General features: G+C 40.9%; 1 protein-coding gene across 1 annotated transcript in view; it reads left to right on the plus strand.

Annotated features, from left to right (window-relative positions):
* Positions 1-21,009: 21,009 nt before the first annotated feature.
* Positions 21,010-24,110, plus strand: part of LOC139300060 (voltage-dependent T-type calcium channel subunit alpha-1I-like) — a 144,763-nt gene continuing 141,662 nt past the window's right edge. Inside the window, exon 1 of the mRNA XM_070923041.1 lies at positions 21,010-21,425. Coding sequence (XP_070779142.1) covers positions 21,010-21,425 — 416 coding nt within the window. The remainder of the gene's footprint in view (positions 21,426-24,110) is intronic.

The raw sequence follows: 24,110 nt of genomic DNA on the forward strand, positions 1-24,110 counted from the left end.
TGCACAACAATCACTCATCCTTCCCATTCAGGTGTTCAGAGATAGAGAGCAGAGGAGATGTCTTCATATTGAATATGGTGGCGGTTCAGTCTGCCGTCTTCTCTTCTGTAATGATGCTGTAGTTTCCTGTATGGCTGACTTCTTCCTTACTAATTGACCTCACAATCACCTGGCTTCCGTCTGTGTTACTTCTTGTTGTTTTTGTTTCTTGCCCTCTTCCTTCCTTCCCTCCTTATTCACTCACCTGTATGGCTTCCTGGCCTCCTTTTTTTCTTCATTCCCAGTTTTCTTGCTTGCTAACGAAGGTCTAACTGCCCTGGCTGACTTTCCTTTCACGCCTAACAACTGTTCTTACAGTGTTACTTATTCTGTCTGTCTTCCTTGCTTCATACTCACACACATCCTTTCTAGCCTTCTCTTCACTCTGACCTCCTTCCTTGGTGTCAGTCAACCTTTTTTTCTTTGCACAGTTTTCCTCTCCTTCCGTTCTTGCCCTTCCTGTCTTCATACATTTTTTGCTGTTGTCCTCAAATTTGCTGTATTCTTTGAGTGTGTGTCCTGGTGCTGGAATACTCCGTTTTCTACTTATAATATGTTTTTTAGAACATCCCAGTCATGTGTTTGCACATGTAAACACCATATCCTGGTTTCACACTCCAAGCTTCAATCCCATTTTTGAGAAACCCAAATTGTTGTAGTACTCCACTGGAAACTGGGATACTGTGGCAGGTTAACATCTTGTCCTGCTTTCCCATCAGTTATGTGTCTCTATAAAAAATATGATGATAAACAATGTAAAGGCAGACAGAAACTGTACCAGAGAGAAAGAAGAAGTGATGCAGTTTTAGGCTGGGAAGTCTGTCTTAACCAGGTGTGCATGCAGTAAATGTCTGAGGAGGAGAAGATCATAATGGCAGATTCCTCTTTTATGACCCTCTACGATTACAGATAAACAGAAATAAAATGCAGCTTGGAACAAAGTTTTTTTAATTGTTGAGGAAAGTGAGAGAAAGAAAAGTTGCTTTTCAAGTAGTGAAGACAGTGAAGTGTGATTTGTTCACTTCTCTTCAGTCTTCACTGCTAAACATACACTAAGGGCCTGAAAAAGTTCACAGATTTTCAACTAGAAGCGCTCGAACCGGCCGCACAAAAGAGGCTTCCGCATGCTGCCGCGTACGCTCTCTCCTCGATGGGAAAAATTGAAAAAAGACGCTATTTGGACCCAGGCCCTAACACAGACGATCAGAAACCTGGATGCTGTCAGAATCATACAGGGAGCTGAATAATCAGGTTTCTCTATGTTCCATGTAAACGTCATGTGTCAAATCCGGGATATTATCAAATGTAATGCATGTAAATGATGGTCCTCTGCTTCCTCCACCCTGCCACTCGGCTCACTTTCCTCTCATTTTTCCCAAAGTCCCTCTTTCCAGCCTGCATTCTTCTTTCATTCGCTTCATTATGACTGTATCCCCTTAACGGTTTCCTTCTTTGTGCACAGGTGTCGCCACCTATCTAATTCCAGCCCTCCCTCCCTCCCTCTTTAGTCCAGTGATGTAGTATGGTGACCCTGTGTGTCTGAGTATAGTTAAGGATTAGTCGCTGTAGCAAAGGTGCAGAGATTCTCACCTACGGGCCAGTTGTGTCAATACATCATTATCTGTCAGCACGAGCTCAGCTGTGTGTGTGTGTGTGTGTGTGTGTGCCTCTCTGTTCCTGTTGGTTCCTCTCTTTATAACTCACCTTGGGACACCTCTTTATCTCTTTGCAGTTGATTTAGTCTCCCCCTTGCCCTCTTCATCCTCCTCTTCCTCACTTCTTTTTTTTTTCCTCAGCCCACTTATCTTCTCTCTCTCTCTCTCTCTCTCTCTCCCCCCCCCCCCTCTCTCTCTCAGGAGTGTGGCTGTCATCCTTTCTTTTCCCACTGCTGGCTGGTGCTGCTTCTCTCTGCATGGCTTCTTGCACTGACACACACATCTTGCACATAGAACCCCGCTCATACAGTACATACAGGAACCTACATGCACATATATACAGTATATTCTATTGCTTCTGTAATGCATTCTCACTCACACAGTGAGTGCCCCCCCGTGTAATTCTAGCGATGAGTTATTTTGCCCCAGGCCCGCCGTTACTCACGAGGTATCTGTCATATCACCCCCACGCACCCTCCCCTCTCTTCCCATCCATCACCTCACACCCCCGCCTCTCTCTCTTCATTTTCTCTCTGTCTCTCTCTTTCTTTCACTCATACATGTGCACAAACCTCACATCCACCATCTCATCCTCTTTCATTTCATTCCTCTTGCTCTAAAGCTTCTCCTGCTCTCAGTCTTTACCTCACCACCACCGCATCTCTTGTGATTCCCCAATCCCTGACCCCCCACACCTTCTACTTTGCCCCCTAACCTTCCTCATCAAGCAGACTTTTCCTTCCATTGTATGTCTTTGTATGTCCTTCTGTCGATATTCAGCTGAAGTTGATTCATTGGCCTCGAAGCTGTGGCTGTAAGGTGTGAGCGGCGTCCCCTTTTGTTCTCTGTGACTGTGATTTGAAACCGAAAGCTGTTGATGTCACGGTTGTGTGTGTGTGCGTATGTGTGTTAGGCATTGAATCCAAGCCGTTAGAAGCCCTGATGGGGATGGTGACTCACTGATGTGATGAGCTGTCATTTGTTATAGCAGAAGACGGACTGCTTGGTGAGTTCACACACTGAAAGGCTGGTATCTTCACATGCAGAAGAAGAAACCAGTGATTACTTATGTTTCTGTCACAGGTTAATGTCCATATATATCAGAGATTTTTTATCTTCTAATATTTGGCAATGCAGTCTGTCAGTGGGTTGGTCCACCACTTTGGTCCAGACTTAAATATCTCAACAACTTGTGGATAGATTGCCATAGTTCATAGTTCCTAGAGGATGGAACCTAATGACTTCGGTGATCCCCTCACTTGTCATTTAGCGCCGCCATGAGGTTCACATTTGTTATTTTGAGGGAAATGTCTCGACAAATGTTGGATGGATTGCTGTGAAATTTGGTATACACGTTGAATTGTAATAACTTTGGTGATCCCTTGACTTTTCATCTCGCGCCATCATCAGGACAAATTTTTATTTTATCCAGATATTTGTTTTTTGACAAAACACTACAGAGTGTAGTGCTAATTACTAAATGTTAGCATGCTAACACCCTAAACTAAGTTGGTGAACATGGTAAACATTATACCCACTAAACATTAGCATATTAGCATTGTCATTATGAGCATGTTAGCATGCTGTCATTAGCATTAAGCTCACTGCTGTGATGAAGTGCAGCCTCACAGAGCAGCTAGCATGGCTGTAGACTCTCAGTTTTGTTAGGGTATTAGACTAGATATTCAACACGTTAGCTTTTTACAGAGAGAAAGCAAACAGTTATGGCCAGTAGAAATTATGTTTTTCTTCAGTGCAATTAGCAGCAATTTAAAATGCTAAAGTAGTCATTTGCTTTTATTTGGTCCCATTTCAGCAAATGGACATTAACATAATCAGCCAATATTTGCTGTTGCATACTTAAGCTTTTATTGTTTATTGCAGGCCCAACTTCCTCTTTTGAGTAATACCTCAAATTACATTAGGAAGCCAAAAAAATACTAATAATAAACCCTAAACATCAAAATGCAGTTACAATATCAGTGTACAATTCTTGAATAAATTGAATAGTAGTTTTCTTTCCATATCTGGGAAAGATGCAAATACAGACACAAGCCTTGTGTCCCCTAATTAATGTTATTCATTTTTGCAATTAACAGAGGAAATTGTATTCTTGTGTGAAATTTGTGTAATGACCCCAAAATCAAGCCAGGGCCTGATAAATAATATAATTATATGGAATGCATTTGCATCACATTAAAATAGATCACTAATTTCACTACAAATGCTGGCAAATATGTAAATCATTATCATGTCTTGTTTTATTCTAATGTTTTTATTTTACTTTGTCCATTTAAACATTAGGCCACAAACAAAATCTCAAACCATTGAATGTTGAAGTATTTATCTTGTGTTTGCATACATAGTGTCCACCGTTTTAATTGATGGAGCTTAAGACAAAGCACCTCTTAGTACCTGCAAAAGTAAGAATGTTGTGATTGATCCCTGTTTTGGCCCTATCTTCCTTAAATTATACTGTATATGTGGTTTACATTTGTATTAGGTGGAAGTATAGGTGGCTGGCAGTAGCCTCCGGTGTACAGGATAGTTTGGTCTGAAGGTGGCAAAAGGGGGGAAAGGTAATAGAAATGTAATTGGTTTCGTTCAGTTCGAGGCAAAATGTGCACATCAAACTTTGCATCAGCATCACAAAGGCATCAGGAAAACTTCGAAGTTTGGCCTGATTAACAAAGGACATCATGTAGCGTAAACAATGAGACCTGAAACATTGTCTATCTAAAATCAACAATTTGTGCACAGTTTAACACTCAAACACAGCTGCTAGCCTGCTTCTGGCTGCCCCCCCACCAACTTATTAGACCAGCCACAACAACCTTTAACTTCAGTTCCAACCTCTACAATAACATATTCATAACACAACATTCATATTACTTTTAAGCAATGGATCAAGTAATGTTAGGGCACGATTTAGCAATTAGAGGGCACAAATGGACTAATTTGAGATTTAATATTACTTAATTCAATCATTTAGTTTGCCCTCTTCCAAATCAAGGGCAGTGATTATTTCTCATGTGTTCATTAAGCCAAATTTGTATGCATTTAAAATATATTAAATATACGCCAGGCTAACTTATTTTTGCCCAATGACTGAGAATATATTTTTAGAGACATGACATTTTGAGAAAACACGAACAGCAACTCAGCTTAAAACAAGCTCGACAAATTGGAGCCATAACACACTGCTCACCTCCCAGTTCTCCCAGTCAGTGACAGCGACATATTGCTCATGCTAACTAGGTTGCGTACATTTACACTCCACCTAACAGCTCTCTTGTATCTGTGGATCCTTCAACGCAGGAAGTAAAAGGATGATTTATGGACGCGGCTTCCTGTGTCCCTCAGCACTGCAGACCGATAGTGTGACTACAGACAGATTGTGTTAGTACCAGCCTACAGAGTGCTACAGCTGCTTCACAGTCTATTTTTACCAGCCATAGATCCTAGTGGTCTGGTACTGTCACACCCTCACATCTAGACTAATGGAGGACACATTGAGAACCACATTGGTGATACTTCACACACACACACACACACACACACACAGTAAGATGCATCAATTGTACACACATGTAAAAACAAACATGCTAACACAGATAAACACATATAAACCTGATGCACTTCTGGATTTGCACAAACCAAAATATAGCCTATGCATTTATGGAATTCATGAGTCCCTAAAATGTGTGTTCTTGCAAAGCCCTTTTCATCCTCTCAGCTCATTTTAATGAACGTGTCCTCAGCCTTTATTTAATAAAGCTGAGAAAACACTGGCTCTGAATGACATCTGCACAGACATTATGTACCATCATTGAGTACTGAATGATCCTGCATGATTTTCACCCTTGTTTCAGAAGCACCAGAAGCACTATTGCAAAAAAGATGCTTGCACAGATACACATTGCCCAGGGGCAGTATTTTCACATTTAAACAACTTAGTGGACCTGGGTGATCATTCAAAGATTCAATGAACCCAAATTACAAATAAAAAACAGGTTTCCTCAATTACCTTTGGTGGTATGTAGCCATGCAGTTAGTTTTGGTTTTATTAGACTAGGTGTTGAGATATTCATCTCTGAAGCAAAGTCTACCTCCAGAAACAATGGTCCCATTATTCTGGATATTCCGCAAACCTCACTGTTTTCATTGGAAGTCCTTTATACCAAAGAAATAGTCACTAAGAAAATTTTAATTCGTCAGTGCTGTTAGTACCACAAATTAAATGCCATTTACCTCCATCGTATTATGGCACATATCTCAAAGCTATTTAAATTTCTGGATACACTATATTTCTTGGTAATATGGGTGGCCCAACCTTTTAATATAGGAGATTAAGTAGCAGAATCCAAGCTTAACAATATCACTGATTGCGAAGCAGACTTCAACAAGCACTCTTTTAAGTAATGTGCACAACAAATGTTTGATTGATTAATATTTCGTACTGTTAGTATTCGTGGTGAGGATCAAAACAGAAAGTGATTTATTGTATTTTTGTACTGGTGATTTGTTGGGGAGCCTGCATCCAGCTTTATTATATCCACACAGATGTGTAAAGCGTACACATCATTGAATGGTTTATTTGTGTTTTGTGACGGTCATGATCCGCTCTGAATATTTGCTACACACATCATACTCCCAACAGAAACAAACCTACCCCAACCTCATTCAACTGTTCTGTATTCCACCCAGTATAATGTTGTCTGTGAAACTAATGTCTGTTGGCCACCTGAATGTTTTGTCCTGAGAGCTTTGTTGTTATTGAAATCTACCATATGTCTCCGTATGTTTTCTGTAGGGATGCAACGATTTGATACGCTGGATTGGTATCGGTGCTGATCCTCGCTAGCCTGGTATCAGACACAATTGTCATCTTGTTTCACTCCATTTCCATCTTCAGTCTGACATTGCCTCCACTTTAACTGATTTTCGTGGAGGAGGGGGATTCGATTCTCCCCAACCACTTACTAGAGACCAACGTATCCACCTGAATCTTGAGAACAGCATTAGTCCCGCCAATGGTGCTGATTGGTTAATGGTTAGCCCCCCTAGGGTGCTCATTGGATCGATTGCTTTTCAACCGAGAAATCGCTGTTTCATGTCATGATGCTAGAAGCAACTCGGAGGAGTGGGTGGATTCAAAGGTCTAGACCCAGGCGAGATCCTTGCCTTATTGAATAGATCAGGTAGCGGTCAGGACATGAAAAATGAGTGTCATTAAACATTTCTGTGTTTTTCCTATCAGCAAAAATACATTCATTCATTCAGTTTTGTTGGGCCCCAGACTCCATGTCAATGCGACAGCAAGCCCTGGTTACTGAGCATGAAAATAATTCTAATCTCAGTAAATTTGGGAAAAAGACAGCACTGGTATCGGAGCAGATCTTGGTGTTGGAAGATACCCAGACTTGAGGTATCAGAATGTGTATCGGGAGAGAAAAGCTGGATTGATGTATGTGGATGTAACTATCACATACCCTAATGGACCTTTGTTGGAAGTGCTGCTCTCTCTGAAACTTAAATAAAATTATTTTCCACACAGGCCCAAAATATTGTGTTCCATCAACTTACGAAAGAACAAAAATGGAATTAATGCTGAAATATATTATGTGTGGTAACTGATCAAGATTTATGTGGTCAAATCCACAAACCTGTTTCTATGTTGGTTGGTTCACCGCTTTGATTCAGACTGGAATGTCTCAAAAACTATCACATTGATTACCATCAAACTTTGTAGACATTCATGGTCCCCAGAGGATGAAGCATACTGGTTTTGGTGTTAGTGCTACCAGCAACTCAAAGTTTTTACTTATCTTAGATGCTCACTCAACATCGGTGGTAGATTTTGTACAGACATTCAAGGTCCCCAGACGATGTATCCTAATGACTCTGGTGATCCACTGACTTTTCCTCGACTGCCACCATTGTGGTTTTTCAGTGAAAAGTCTCAAAATTTAAACTGTTCCCATGCATAGGTTTATGGACTAAATTCGACAAAACTAGTGACATTCCCATCAGCCTCTGCTGTAGTTGTGTGTTCAGTGGTAAACTAAGATAGTGAACATGGTAAACATTAAACCTACACGTCAGCATGTTAGCATTGTCGTTGTGCATTCCTCTTCATGTTGTCTAAGGTTTTTTTCAGCATATTAGTGTAAACCTTTAAGAGCAGAATTAGGGAATAAAACATTTTTAACCCATTCTGTCTATCTTTCTCTCTTCATGCCTTTTGCCTCTGTCATGTTTTCTCTCCACTTGAATCAATGAAGCCTGGACTTCACTCTCAGTCCGTTTGTCCGTGTTTTGGTACATTTTTAAGGCTACCATTACACAGGAGTTGTTGACACAGGTTTTTAAAGATGGCGGTTTCCTCTCGTGCTGGGAGAGCACCTACTCTGACGTAGGAGCTAAAACGACGTTCTAAGAACTGAAGATTGTTCCCAGTTCTTGCAGTGCAAACACAATAAAAAAAAGGGGCAGGGTCCTCCAAATGTTCTTCGCACTATAAAAAAGTTCCTCCAGTCCGAAAATGCCTATTGTCTCTCCATCTTGCCATGTTCCACTTAATTCCCTGTCTTTCCCCAGGGGGTCCAGATGAGCTTTTGTTTGACCTGTCATTGCTCTGTCTTTGCGAGACGACTGAATCAGTGAAAATAGTCAGTCTGCTTAAGGCATTGAGAGATGGCCCCGGGGGAGCCACTGGCGTCGGAGGGAACACACAAACAGGGCTGTTTATTCCTGGATGGAAGCAGGGTTTGCCCTTGAGCAAGGCACTGAGCACTCAGCATGTTCCAATGGAGCTTTTCTGGTCACTTGTGGCAGGTGGTGGCTCTCCTGGGAATGTTTATTTGGATATTCAAAAAATAAAGAAAAGTGCTAAGTCAATGAATGAGAGTGAAAACACACACACACACACACATCCAGCTACCTGTCCCAGCCAAAATAGGACACAGACAGGCTAAAATAGTGCTGCTGAAAAGTTGAACAAGGAGCTGAATAATTCAACAGGCTCTCAACCAGTCACCCCGTTCACTGCAGTTCTCTGTTATTGTGGAAGTCCCACAGTTTGCCCCCGCTAGACACTGAGCAGGCTGGTGCTCATGTCAGCTCCCTGTTGTGTTTACTGTGTCACTACACCCCAATTTGACAAGACATCTTTTTCTCTCCCCATTCACACTGTTTCCCCCCCCCCCCCCCCCCCATCTGGTCTCTTCCATCCTAGTGTATCTCTGTTTCCCTCTTTCTTTTTCTTTATTCATCTCACTCCTTTCCTCCTCCACTCTAGCTTTTAAACACGTTCTCTCTTTCTCTCTACAGGGCAGTCAGAGTACACCTCTGTTTTGTATAATGTCTGGCTAACTTACTGAAGGCTACCTGCTGTAGCCGAATGAGTCTGTTAATTATAGAAGCCATAAAGAGAGCAAGAGAGTGTGTTGAGTTTGTCGTAAAAAAAATTATTAGAGGCAATAATATCTCTATATCTTTTACAGAAATGTCCATTTGCTGCCCTTTGTTAGCTATTTCTTGCAACAAAGTTCTTCCTACGTGCTTTAACTTTTGCTGGATTGAACATCCAAAGTCTGTTTGCTGCTGTTTTTGGGACACAGAAAGGAACATGTTTTATGCTTCCAGCAGCAGCAACAGCAGTTTGTTTGGAATAAACAGAAGAAAGACTGGGGAGTTACTATGTACAGTGACAGCATGTTTATATAGACAAAAAAGAGAACTGTATCTGAAACTGGGAATTGTAGCACAGAAGCACAAAAATACTGCCTATCAACAATGATCGGAAGAGTTATATGCCTTACAAACTTTCATTTTTCTTGGGGTACTTGCACAGAGCTGTCTGCAAAGCAATTTGACAATAATATATCACTTTAATGAAGAAAATTGTTCAACACACTGACTTGTAATGATGGGCATATTTATTTATTTTGCTAAACAGTGCAGGCTTATGGTAGCTTGGTGATCATAGTTACAGAATAGGGTTTGAATTTGTAGGTTTGTGTGTGTGTGTGTGTGTGTGTGTGTGTTATTATTATACGCAGCACAGTGTTGCAGATTTATAGAGGCTCTGTGTCACACGGATGCACTCAGCTCAGTCAGATTGGTGTTGGTAAAGGTTGGGACAAACATGGGAAGCAGAGGAGGTTAATTACATAGAACGGGTGGGTGGTGACGATTGTGGGGATTATTACACAGTGGATGGAGAAGGAAGAACTGTATGGATAAGATTCTGATAGATTATGAAAATCCCTCACAGTGTCTGTAGTTAGCCAAAATGTCCATTCTTGATATGGCAGGTGTGAGATGGATTGAATTAAGGTTTTGCTTTATCAATAACTCCTTTTGTTTTCTTTCAAAGTAAATTTATTGTACAAAATTATGCAGCATCCATGATGTGGTCAGTAATGGATTTTGTCAGCTGGGCTTTCAAACCACTACAATGGTCTCATTGTTTCTGTTGGACCTTTACGGCACTGCTGTTTGGTTTGGATTCCCCATCTGTCTCTTTTTTGGTCTCAGTCTCACTTTGCTGCTGGATGCAGTGCTAAATATGGACTATGTAATAGTATTCTTTGGGTACTGCAAAACGCTTACATTTAAGCATAATTGCAAGGAGATATGTTTGGCTAAGATAAGTAGCTACGGCAAAGGACTGTGCTAGAATGTACAGATGCAGTGTTTCGCATTGCAAGGTGAAACCTGCTTACACTGCTTGGTAGCATGAGCCATATGCTCTATAACATCTTATAGTATCTTGCTTTTTCAGTGGGCTTCAGTTTATTTTTTTATACTCTCTCTCTCTCTCTCTCTCTCTCTCTCTCTCTCTGGTCATCCTCCTCTTCATACAGTGGCAGTAAATAACACCAGCTCCACAAATTAATTCCCACACAACCCTAGTTGGCCTTTTTCATTGTTTCTAGGTTTATGGGATAACTCCCCTATCAATTAAAGGCTAATTCTGTTAGCTGTCATGTGTGGAGCACCAGAGTATTTCCTCAGCTTATGAAAATGCCAGCTCCTTTTAAGGAAGTGTCATCTCTAATACTACCTGCACATTGTAGCACATTGAAGGAAAAGACTGCATGTGAGAAATAGCAAATATTAAAAAGATTAAGCAGAGGGGAATAATTGGGTGCGGCTATATAATGGACCGATACATTTAAACAGTAAACCTTTACTATGTTAATGCTAATATGCTGCTGTAAACTGCTGCCCACATGCCTGGTCTGTTTAACTGTTTGTGAGTAATACTGGAAGTGTTTTCCAGTCAAAATACATTAACCGTGCAATATTTCAAAGTAATACTTCACATGCATGGCGTTACAGACATGTATTGTGTTGTATGCCATGGTTTTGGTCAGATATGATTGTCTTTCAGAAGAGTCTAAAGAAGGGCTCGAAAGACCTGCGACATCAGTGTCATAACACTCAAAAATGGACGGATGAACACACAGATAGAAGAAAATAAGCAAGAAGCCAGCCACCCAGCCCAGGAACCCCATAAGTCCCAGGTTCACTCCAGGCGGCACAGGCATCTACCCCAGACCATCACAGGCCCTTAAAAGTCCCCTGTGGTCAAAACGGGCCACTGCTCCCAGTTAAGTCCCAGATTAACTGCATATCAATGGTTATTAGTAACTGATTAATTTGTACATATGAATTGTAATGCAATTGGAGGGGACCGCAGGGGCCCAAAAATGAATTGTTGCTCCGGGACACCAACCAGTGAATCTGGTCATAGATGGACAAAAAAAATGGCCTTACCCATAGCCCATAGCCCTTCCCTGCCAACTGCAGACTCATCAACACCTACAGGGTTGGCCTATCTGGTGGTGCTTCCTCCCTGAAAAGCACAAGCCCAGAGGCCATCACACAATGTTGCTGAGGTAGAAGCAGTACAGAAGTGTTTATGTAGAAATGATTTCTTCCCAGCACAGCTCTTCTGTTTGAATCTGTGGAAAGACGGAGAGATGGGCTGATTGAAGTTTGTGGATGGAAGCCAGCTGGCTCACGTAGAATCCAGGATAGACACGTACTTTAGTTAGCTGACAAGAGATATGACCCACAACAGATATATTCACCCACAGCCACTAATTCTGCTGTAAAGTGAATGCAGCATCTGTGGATGAAAGAAGTACATTGTTGTTGAGTGAATAGCCATTTCTGTGTGTATAAAAATTATTCAAAATCCCTTGTTGTCAGCAGCTATAATGAAAAGCTTTGAGCGAGCTGTTGAATTCCTGGTTGCTCACATGGAATTTGTCAGTGGTAAAACCACAGAGAACTTTTGTTGCATCTTTGTCTTTTCTGTTTTTTAAAGGGTATTGTGTCTGAAATATTCCTTTCCCCAGAACCAAAATTGCTTTCCCTTGTACCCTCCATCTTTTCTCTGTTTTTTTATTAAAATCATTTTCTGTTGCCACAAAGTAATTTCCATTTGCCCTTTTAAACATCTAACTTGGTCGCCCACGATTGGAAATGAAGAGGATGCCAGTTTTGTAAACCGTTATATACTACTACCACGCTGCTAAGTGGTCTTGCTTTATAAAACCTTGCTCAGTTGTAAACTAAGGAAAGGCAGCCATTCATGCACAGAAAATTGAGAACAACAAAGATGGAGAACACTGCAGCCTGAAAGACCATTCACCTTACACACAAACATTATACGTTCAACCAATGCATCATTCCCTTCTAACAACAGGGTGACTTCAAGAAACTCTGATTTCAAGCATCCCATTATTGTTTTATGTTGTCTTTTACAGGGACTCAGGACCCTATGGAAATAGATTTCACCCACAGCTTATGTGGGTCTCTGGGTCAGTTGTGTAGATGGATAGACGGATAGAAAGACTGATTGTTAATGATACGGGAGAAACTCGTTTCTCTTTGTTTTCCTCGTTTCGTGTTTTCCAATTAAGAATGAAAGAATGAAATAATTTGAATATATTAGCGGAGCATTCACATGGCTCCTTGCTGTATGAAAACAATGCATAAACAAGCAATCTCCAGCAATCACTCTCATTGGCACTCATTTGCTAGTCAAAATAGACTGTAATTAGGTTAAACACTGCCTGAAAAAGTATTTATGCACACTGGCACTTAGCTTTATAGATTTTAAATTCAAATGTGACTTGAGTGTATAATTTGTAAACAAGTAATGATTGTCTTAGGGCGTTAGGAATGTGTTTGACTACTCCAGCAACACTATTTGTATAGTACTACAACCTTCATGAGGTTTGGATAATTAATGGTTTCATATACAAGTCTCAGCAAGAATGACAAATCAGCTGTTAGGAAAATAAGAAATCACTGCATATTCACACAGCTGGAAGAGCAAATCAAGGTAGACAAACAACAAATTAAGTTAAAAGAATCTCATTTGGCGTTTTTAAGGCTGTTTTCCAGCTTCTGATTACTGTTAAATACAGAGGATTCTATTTTATATGATGCTTATGGGGAAGTTAGAGCCTCGCTCCACCTGTAGAACTCCACAGGGAATTGAACCCCTAACTGTCAGTGCTCCTCCCTTGCTCTGGTCCTTCATCAGTGGCTTAAAAATCAATTTCTAAACCGAGCAAGTGTGCATGTTTGGTGTGAACGGGGATAAGCGCTCGTTTGTCAGTGTTTGTTTCTCTATGGGAAAGTCGATGAGCAAACGGCTTGTGTTGTTAGCTGACGGAGATGTCAATGGGGGATAGTGGGAGCAGCACTGGGCTCTACTGGGCCTGCTAAAGCCTTTCATCTGAGTTAGCCAACATCATTAAGAGCCTGCCATGTTTACTTTTTGGTGACTGCAGTTGGATTTGTGTGCTTGTCTGAGGCTGTGTGGATATGAGGTACAATCTTAATGAGTGTGTATGGGCTCTATTTGAGTGTGTTTAAGCTCATCTGTCTAACCATGTGTGTGTCAGAGTTTCACTGAGTTTGGATTTGATGAGTTTGTGTATGCTAATAATAATATCTGTGTGTGTGTGTGTGTGTGTGTGTGTGTGTGTGAATGCCCGTGTCTAAGTGAGTCTACGGGCCATTAAGCCTTCAGCACGGTTTGGATCCTGCTAATGAGGATATGTGTCACATCAAAACACGTGAACACCAGACCTAGTTAGCTTCCGACACTGTAACCACTAGCTAAAAGTGTGTGATTATTTGGGTTATCTCTGGCCGTTCCTTTGCATTTTCTCTTATAGTGCATTACATCATCGCCAAGCCTAATTAGCTAGGTGTTAGATGCTAATAATGACTGCAAACTGTGTGTATGCATATGTGTATGTGTGAGATGCTTCAGTGCTAGGTGGATGTAAGACTTCCTGCTGGGCTAATTGAGAAGTTGAATTTTCAGCATCACTGGGTGTAGCAGATGATTGTCTTTTGAATTGAAGATCCACAAAAAAAGGGCAAGAAATAAGTTTAAAGTAATAACCTGTAGCAACTCAAGATATTTTGTATGCCAACTGATGCAACACAAGGGTGACTCAGCTTTTACCCAACCATTTTATAGTGTTTCACTGTGTCAGAAAAAAAGAAAAGACGAGATGGTTTAACTTTGAGTCACCAGCTACAGCAGTTTGTGTTGAATAAATAGAAGAATTTTGTGGTTAGAATAAGGAGAACTGGATACTGTGTTCAAAGATGGCGCTCCATTCATTTCTATGGAAGATGCTCACTGGGCACATCCTCCCACGTCTATGTTTTTGGGCCCATAGGGCATTAGATTCCTTCTTCAGCCAAGCCGGTGCAGAGCATACAGGTCTGAAACTTCTGGTTGGCACCCCACACATGAATGGGATAAAATAATTTAATCATCAGGCTCTTCTAGATTTTCCAAATGTTACTGGATGTCATTTTGGGGGTTTGTGATAAAATTTCCTTCCAATGATTGTGTATGGGAAAAGATGCTTTTTAGGCCAGTGTGCATCATGTGAGTTGCAATAATCCTGGCGGAAACTACACTTCCCATACCTTTTACTACCTGGGGGCTTGGTTAGAATAAGATGCAACAGCCACAACAGCTGGAAAGACACGCAAACAGCTCCACCTTTAAAAAGTAATTTAATCGACAGAAAATGGCAACAAAGATGTGACAAGAATGCCTCAAAATTTATATCAAAGACAAACGACAAAATCGGATTTAAATGGCTGACAGATTCAGATCATACTGTATGTTCAAACAAAATTAAAGCTTAAAGGGGCACTCCACCAATTTTACACATCTGTTTACCATAGCACTACTCAGTTTGGGAAAATTGTTGTAAAATGTCTTCTGCAGCTCTGGAGGAGCTTTGTCATGTGTGAGAAAATAACCCAGACGACATCATCGGGGGTTATCTCAGCTTGGGTTTGGAGACTTGGAGCACATTTTTGCTACAAACTGAAGACGTGGTGATTGAAAGATGTGGATGTTTACCAGGAAGGGTAGAATAGCTGTCCTCTGTCTCTCGCGTTTCCCTGATATGATACCAGATACTAGAGTGTTCTTTCAAAGCTAAAATCTGTTAATTAATGTTGTTAATGTGTCATTATTACAGTCATCTGTATGTTGGAATGCTGTAGGTAGAGGCACTTTCCCTAAGAAATCAGGTTTGCCAAGTTGTACCAGTTTTGACGACTGATCTTAATGGCTCATTCAGTTGTTATTGTTCAAATCTTTGTACTAAATCTGTAGAATAGGAGAATAGATTGTTTTTATTAAAGCAACCACAAACTGTAGGACTTTCAAAATAGTTGAACTTGCAGAACTGAGTGTTCTACAGGCCAAGAAATATATCACTACGCGTGATTTCTGTGAAACATTGGACATGTTTATGAAATATGAACACACTAAGCAAATTACTTACATTCTGAGCATTGCCAGTAAGCTGTGTGTGTGTGTGTGTGTGTGTGTGTGTGTGTGTGTGTGTGCGCGCAGTATACAGTACATTCTGTGCCTCTTATGCATTAGCCTTATTGGTGCTCAAAATACAATAAATCAAAATTATGTGAAGGAAAACTCAATCTGTCTTTTTATTTTTTAAGAAATAATTCACTATACAAACTGCATGTTAGTACATTTCAAATGTCCCTCCCTTCTCGTTCTATTGTGACAGGTTACGAGTTGTAGTGGTCATTGTGACCCTTAGCTTTGCACAAACTGACATGTGATCAGTAAAGGTCAATCCGTGCCTGACACATGTAGTTAATCACACACATACGCCACTCAGAGTGAACAACACCATCTAGGAGATGGCTGTGTTGTTTTATTGCCTTTTGGCTGAGGACCAACCAAACACGTTGATGGCAGAACATTAGCTTTGCTGTCTGAAGAGCACAGTGGCTGGTAAATCAGCGGTTTACCAGCAAAAACCAAAAAGCCACATGCTTTCGAAAAAAAAAAAGAAAAAGTTAGTTTTCCCTTTCCTTGTTCAATTATTACAGATTTTTAAATGACTTAACAATTGCCTAAAAATGACTTATTTAGCCCCCGAAACTTAAAATTGAGCACTTCAAGACTTTCTTGTGACTTGAAAAACGATTATTTTGTCTCACCTTTGTAATAAGGTGTAATTTACTTGCCTGCTCGCGCTGTTGAAAACAGCCACTGTTGTCCTCGTGAAATCACAGCTATTATTGAACAGTGTGATTCAGTAGCATGGATCATTAGTTCAGTTTTAACGAGGCAGGGGACACGCATGTAGACCATGATGTTCTTCAAAATGAATGATTAGTTTTTCAGGTCGCTGGCCGTGGCAGTAATGTTGACGTGTGTGTTCTCTTGTGTTTGATTTAATAGTAAAATTGTGTTGCATAGCCTTTGACTTTTGGGACTCTGCTGACATTTGTTTTGAATAAACCAAGGAGATGTGATTATGCTATGATATCAAAGGGACATTAGTCCACCCGGAGTCTGGTTCCGCTCGAGGTTTCTGCCTGTTAAAAGGGAGTTTTTCCTTGCCGTTGGCGCCAAGTGCTTGCTCATGGTGGGAATTGTTGGGTTTCTGTAAATAATAATATAAAGAGTACGGCCTAGACCTGCTCTATGAAATAGAGATAACTTCTGTTATGATTTGGCACTATATAAATGTAATGGAATTGAATTGAATTGTTCCTCCAGCCTTTAAAAAACCTCATTAAGACTTTGTTAGATTTTGTTTCTCCGTTTCCAAGGCTGAAATCATTATCATTATATTAGAGCCTGTGTTCTTATCATACTTCTGACAGATTAATGGGAGCCATGCCCCATCATACATTACATTACATTCAGTGAACCTCACCTCAGGGTTAATGATTGGGGAATTTGGTCATTAACGTTTGACTGACCATTAAGTTTCTGGTGCTATGGGTTCACTGCTGCTCAAAAGTATTCCTTTTTGTTCCCAGAGATAGCAATTTAGTTAATTCAAGCACCTCTGGAACTACAGCACATAGATGTGTGACAATGTTGGATGGAAATTGAATCCCACTTGAACTTTGTGTCTTTTTTTATCCTTTTCTCTGAGTTACTTAGTACTGGATTGATGCCTGGATGAAACATCCTCTTGAACTTCTCTTTTTCTCCTTCTGTTTTTCTTTGAATATAAATCATTTTCACTCTAACGGTGATTCAGTAAAATGCTTAAAATTATTCTGAAATTGCATTGTATTGCTGTCTTGATGGATATGACCAGTTATCTTGCTGAAACTTGCAATTTCCACCATGAGTCCATTCAAAACAATGGTGAAGGTGGACAGCCACCTCCCTCCTCTCCATCTGATTGTGTTTCATTGACTGTTAGTGGTCTGTGATCTATCAGAGATAAAAACCAGCAACTTGGAAGAGCTCACTATATGTCAGGTATCACTTTCAGGAAGTCACTGTGTCACATTGTATAGGTAGAAATATGCAGAAAAGTAAAGCAAGGCAGCAAATGGCAACATCAGGCAGTGCATCGATGGTCCAGAGACTGTGAATGCACAGAGCAGTCACGCTTGGTAAAGTCCCTCTGCGCCTAAAAAGCAGTAGATATTAACTCCTCAACAAAGGCACAGAAGTTTGAAACTTCTGGACACATTTTCGACATAAAGTAGCTTACTTGCTTTCGCTGTAAAGGAAATTTCATAACAGCTGCAAACACAGCAGTGAAGCCAAAGCAATGTGTTGCTGCAGACAATAAACAGCAGCTAGCCTGTCCCACTGGCCCTAATGAGCAGTAATGTGTCATCGAATCCTGCACTTTGCATTTTAATAGGAAGTACCTTTAATGGGAAAAGGCTGCCCAGATTCCCTCTCTTTATACCTGAGGTTTATTGTCTGCAATTCCCCCTCGAGGTCACTTCGACATCTTATATTTACTGAAAACCATCCTTGTGTTTCTATATGTTATATTATCCTGCAAAACCATTGGGTTTGCAGCCTCTGAAAATAATGCCATGAGCACCTTACAGTTAGTCATCCTCTCCTTTGCTACATATTGCACCATTTGGGTTGCTTGGAAAAAGTGTAAGGACATTACGCCCGGGGCACCATTCTGAAAACGATGAAAACAAGTACCATACCATCTAGAGGTTTCGGTCCATAGCCTGGCATTAGCAGATAATCAAATACCTGCTGTTGCATAGTCATACAGCATGGCTGTGACACTGAACATCACGAGGCTGAATGGCTTCTTGAGTAAAACATACATTTCTGACATTTAATGCTCATGAATTTCCATATTATAGCAAGACTAATGTATTGTTGTAATATATCATGCGGCTACCAGCGGCGGAGGTTAAGCACATTGCTGCTTAGAATCACTGAAAAGGAAAAGGGAAGGAAACTGCAGACCTCACTTTTGGGAACCCTAGGACTGCGAGCCAATATGGAAATTGTAGGATTAATAGGCGTGAGGCTTTAGTGACCTTTTCCCCCAAAGAACTTGAATAGTTAGATAATTGGCCAAATAGGCCTCTTCACGTTCTTGCTATGCTCTCCCCATTGGCTTGCAGACCCCGGGAGTCCCCAGGAGTGAGTTCTGCAGTTGGACCCAACTTTATGAGCACAAGAATCCACAAATGTGTGCTTCACTTAAGTAGCCATCAGGACCAGCTGTTGCAATGCTGCTTCTCTCTGACAAGTGAAATATTATTATACTGACAAGTATTTCTAAGAAACAAGGCAACAAGCCACTCAGCACGATTAACTGAATCCAAATTAAATGTACAATTTTAACACAACATGCACCAATTACTAAAATGTTTCTGCACACCACACAATCTTGTCTGCGTAGGATCAAAAACTCATGCTCCTGCTCATTGTTGGTCACTTACTCCTAACGGTGTTAAAGGCATACTTAAACATTTTGGGAAATAAATGTATTTGCTTTTCTGACAGTCAGATGAGTAGACTGATACCACTGTTAAATCTGCTCCATGTTGCATTTAGCGTACAGCCATAGAATGGTATCAGTCTTCTCACCTAACTCTTGGCAAGAAGGCAAATAAGCGTATTTCCCAAAATACTTCCATTAATAAAATAAGTACAAGTGATTGACAGTGATACAACATGCATGACAGGATCATGATTTGAATTGTAAATCTATGTGAACATGCTGTTTTATATGTGGTCATCATAGCCTTTCCTTGCAGGGATCCTATTACTTTGCTGCTGCAGCAACCTAATTTCCCCGCACGGTTCAATAAAGTTTTATATGTTATCCATCTGTTTGACCCCCTCCCCTCTGGCAGGAGGCTGCGGTCCATCAGGACCAAAACCTCCCGCCACAAAAAACGCTTCTTCCCCTCTGCAGTCAACCTGACAAACATGGCCAAAGACTTGCACTGACCCCCCCCCCAACACAAACACAAGTTATACGTTACACACCGCCCCGGTCCCCCCTGCGTTACATTAACACACCCACCCCATACTGGACACTTTATTTGGCCACTGCACTGTCTTATCTTATTTTTTTACCTCTATATTTTTACACGGCAAATTCCTTGTAATGTATGTTACTTGGCAATAAACAGTTTCTGATTCTGATTCTGATGATGTTATCTTACCGACGACTCGATGATTACTCTGTCAGATGCTGAGATTTCTTGCATTAGGAAGTCCTTCTTCAGTCCCCGCTGTGATTTAGCAACAGAAACTCAGTGATTGTTATTGTTAGAAACATGATATTTCCCTTGTATCTCTGCTCTAATTAGCTAGCTTTCTTCTTTCTGTTGGTTGGGTTGAGGCTGCCACTGACAAATTGATTCCATATCGCCACAAAGGAACAGTCTTTCTTTTGTAGTCATAAAAATAACCCGAAAACCAACCTATAACTCAAATGTCTACTTTAAGGACCTCTGGAAGCCCTCGTCTATGACTGAGCTTTTAGTAGCTTTTATTGAGAATTGTGCGCTCGGCTCACTCATTGGAAATCCATGGGCAGGTGCCACTCAGTCATATCAGGACTCCTGCTCCTTCTATTCTCTCTCCAGCTACACATTATTGATTCCTCTCATGTCTCTGACTAAACCACTGAACTCTCCTTCCTAACACTTGCTTTCCTTACTCCTTTATTTCTCTCTCCAACCTTTCGGCAGTTTGCCGCCTTCTCTCTCTTACAACCTCTCATTTGTGCTCCCTTTCTGTCTCTGTCTCTTGTTTTTGCCAGGGATCAGACTTTAAACAGGTATTTGAGAAATAATGCATTTCATCTGGGTGCCTTCTTTAATTGTCTTTAAGTGCAATAACTCCAATGAAAGAGATTAGATTGTCACAACACTTGATTGTATAATCCATGTCATTAAACCTTTACTTTAATGCATTGATTTGTGAGAGGGGAGCTTGTCGTTCTGTCTTTTTACATTTTACAACACAGCAGTAAGTACATCCACACTAAGCTGGTTAAATTGGTAAACGCATCTTTTTCTCTCCATTTCAGCCCTCCGTCAACACTAAAACTGCATTTTTCTTGCCCAAAACCTGAGCTTTACTAAAAGAAGAAGTAAATCTTAAAATGCCAACTTGGTGTTTCAGTGTGTAAACACTCAAATATAGTTTCTTCTTACCATGATGTTGATCTTTCCGTAACTTTAGCCTTAACAAAGCAGCTTTAGTTGCCTAAATTTAACCTTACCTGACAATAAACGTAGCAGATCAGAAAATGTTCATAAGATGACTCGTTACTGGAATCTTTCTTATGCCTTTTGTGTTTTTTGGCTTGGCGTTTTCTCTCCATAGTGGAGGTAAATCAGCTGCTGGTTTGTGACATGATTTGTAATCTGAGGTCGATAAAGTGGTTTGTAAATTTAAAATCTTCTCACTCTCGTTGTCTTCTCTGTTTCTCTCATCACAGACCGTTGCGTTGCCATGACGAGCGAGGAGGAGGAGGGCCCCAGCGTTGCAACATCAACAGCAACAACACCGTCAGCGGCAACAATCTCCAGGGTAACAACAGCCATAGCCAGGGGCGACAGCAATGATGCCGTCACTTCCTCCTCCCCCCACAGGCCTTCCCCGTACCACCTCCCATGCCCCGAGGAAAAGGAGGAGAAAGAGGAGGAAATAGAGGAAGAAGGGATAATTCAGGAAGAGAGGATTGAGAAGGAGGAGGAGGAGGAGGAGGTGGAGTTTGAGGGGGATGATGAAGATGATGACGATGACGATGGCAGCAGTGATACCAGCGTGTTAGTTGTGCCCTACCCTGAGCTGGTACCTGTGGTCTTCTTCTGCCTCAAGCAGACAACGTGTCCTCGCAGCTTGTGCATCCGCATGGTCTCCAACCCATATCCTTTTTATACTGTGAATGGTGATAGTTTGCGGATTATCTCCGAAAGGGCTGCCTTTTAATATCTTAATTCATCATCATTCAGTCAATCAGCATTCTTCCATTTTTCCAACATTAAGAAAGCTCTATCATTTAGAGCCTGTGATGGATTCAGCTGTGAACTGGCACAAACTCTGGTTCTTCAAGTTCAGCCCCAGTTCCAAGCTGAATTTCTATCCAGTTTTATTTCATTGAACTTTAGACACATGTGCTGTATTTATCAAACAGGAAGACCAGGCTGTTTGTGTTTACATGTTGACATAGGTTGATTTTTTTATTGCATTGGATTGGATGAATTTCATACAGTTTGCAAATATCAGTTTTTTGGGGAAAATTCTCCACCTCAAAACAGGAGTAAACATAGCTCAAACGAGATTCATCAAGCCACGAGGGAAGCTGTGGTGATGAAAATATACATGGCTTTACCTTAGTGGCTTTAGATGTAGAGCCCCACCACAAAAATATCCCCGTAAGAACCTGAATCCACTGTGAGGACCCAGATCGGGAAGTGATTTAATGCCAGTTGTGTGTATCATTCAGTACTGTGGGTTGTTTTAGAGGTAACAGGTTCCTGTTAAAAACTCATGTCTTTATATCTTTGTGTATTCTATCACACTAGTGTATGCGCGCACACACACACACACAAATATATAAGAAATGACAGGAGTGCTAGATTGTAGTAGAAGCGTTAGTTGCCCCCAGGTTAGGCAGACACTGCTTATCAAGCTTCTTAAGAACAACACTTACAGTGAGGTCCTGTGTGACTCACACACTTGCTAACTCCCCAAACACAGAGTTTAAGTGTAAGTAGTAACACCTAAGAGTGAGTGTTGAGTGCGTGGAAAAGCAGAGATATGACTGACTGGTTGAAATACACTGAAGCAGAGATAGAGAAAGAAGTGAAATGATGAAAGAAACAGCAGAGACAGACAAATGAAGGGAACGTGAGAGGCAGTGAAGGATGGAGGGAAACAAAGGAAAGAGGAAGAAAGACAGAAAGACTACCAGTAGCTAGTGTTTAAGAGAGATATAAATGTGGGAGAAGGAATGCAGCAAATATAGTATGGATGCATGTCTGTGTATATTTACAGCTGCATTTTTATTTGTTTGCATGCATGTGAACATGTGTATCATTTGTGTTTCTGTCCCATAAATAAGGGACATCATTTTCTTCCCAGGGACGAAGCCAGCTGAATGATTCCTGTGACAGGGAGAGAGGGTGAGATTGAAAGAAGTGTTCTCTTTGTAGACATTGTGCCTTATTACCTTTCCATTAAGCAGGTATCACATCAGCTTCTGGTGGGGCCTGAAAGGCATGTATAACCAACTAGAGCCAAAGTGGCAGAGAGAAGAAATAGAGAGTGAGGGAAAAGAAGAGATGGAGAGTTGTGTGATAGGCAAGCCATCCATTCAGGTCTAAGTGAACCGTCTGAAAAATCAGAGAATCAGAGAAAAAACCTTTGGCTTTGTTTTTTCTTTAATTCTCTCTCTCTCTCTCTCTCTCTCTCTCTCTCTCTCCATGTCTCTGTGACAAGTTTTCCAGCCCTGTCTCCTGTGTTACCTTGAAAAGCTTACAAGTGAATTAAGTATAATTGTCTACAAACACAGGCGCTGTTTCTGTCCTGTGATGCAATTGTGGTGATGACACATAAGTCAGAGATTTATATCAGAGCGCTATGGATATGATCTCAACAGAGGGTTGTCCATCTGGACTCTTTCCTGATGAGGAAAAACTCGTAAAACAAGGCGACATTTGCTTCAAAACATTAAGCGTGGCAAACTGTGTTCTCATGTCAAGGCACAAGTGCTATGATGGCAAAACTGTGGTATAATGTTAGTGCTGCTTTCTGTTCTACTGGTGTTCTGGTGGTAACTGTGGGATGTTATGCAAGCTAATGTGATCAGAAAATAGATTTCTTTAAATAGTCTCGGCTTTTGATTTCCGGACCACTGTACTGGTAGCCTACTATTTTTAGTTAGTGGTAAGTGGCCAGTTGGTTAGTTGGTCAGCTGTGGTGCCAAGAGGATGAAATCTAATGATTTTCAGTTGAGTCTGTCAAGTTTGCCCTCAGGCCAAGCAAATGTGCCTCAGTTTTTCATCCATCCAACAATCATGTTTTTATTGTGCTGGCGAGCGCCGTAGCCGCGCTGTGCTACTAATAGTCTTTGGCTATAGACTTTTAGCCGAGTTTGTTTTGCTTTAGCGTTGAGTGAATGTGTTCATACAGAGTGAGGATAACCTCTAAATGTGTCTTAGACACAGCTGCTGGTTTACACTTCACCAGAACTCAGCATTCAATCCAATCACTGTAACTGAATGAAAGGAAATATGAGTCAATACAGGGGTGTGTGCGTGTGCACATGTGTGTATATGTGTGTGTGTCCTTGTTACTTCCCTAAAATGAAAAGGCTTGTATTGACCAGGTCCACTTTCTCACATTGTTGAGTTCAGATTGAGTGGTGCTGTGGATTGATCCACAAGTGAAATCCTCTTTGTGAGTGTGAATACATTCGGTCCACTCCCGGAACTTGTCTGCATGTGTGTGTTGACGTGCTTCATTTTACTCAGAAGGGATATTGGCAAAATGTGGGTGAAGACAGAGTATAGTTGTAAAACTGAACTGGAATTTTAAAAATGAATTAA

The sequence above is a fragment of the Enoplosus armatus genome, chromosome 2 (assembly GCF_043641665.1).
Source record: "Enoplosus armatus isolate fEnoArm2 chromosome 2, fEnoArm2.hap1, whole genome shotgun sequence".
NCBI lineage: Eukaryota > Metazoa > Chordata > Actinopteri > Centrarchiformes > Enoplosidae > Enoplosus > Enoplosus armatus.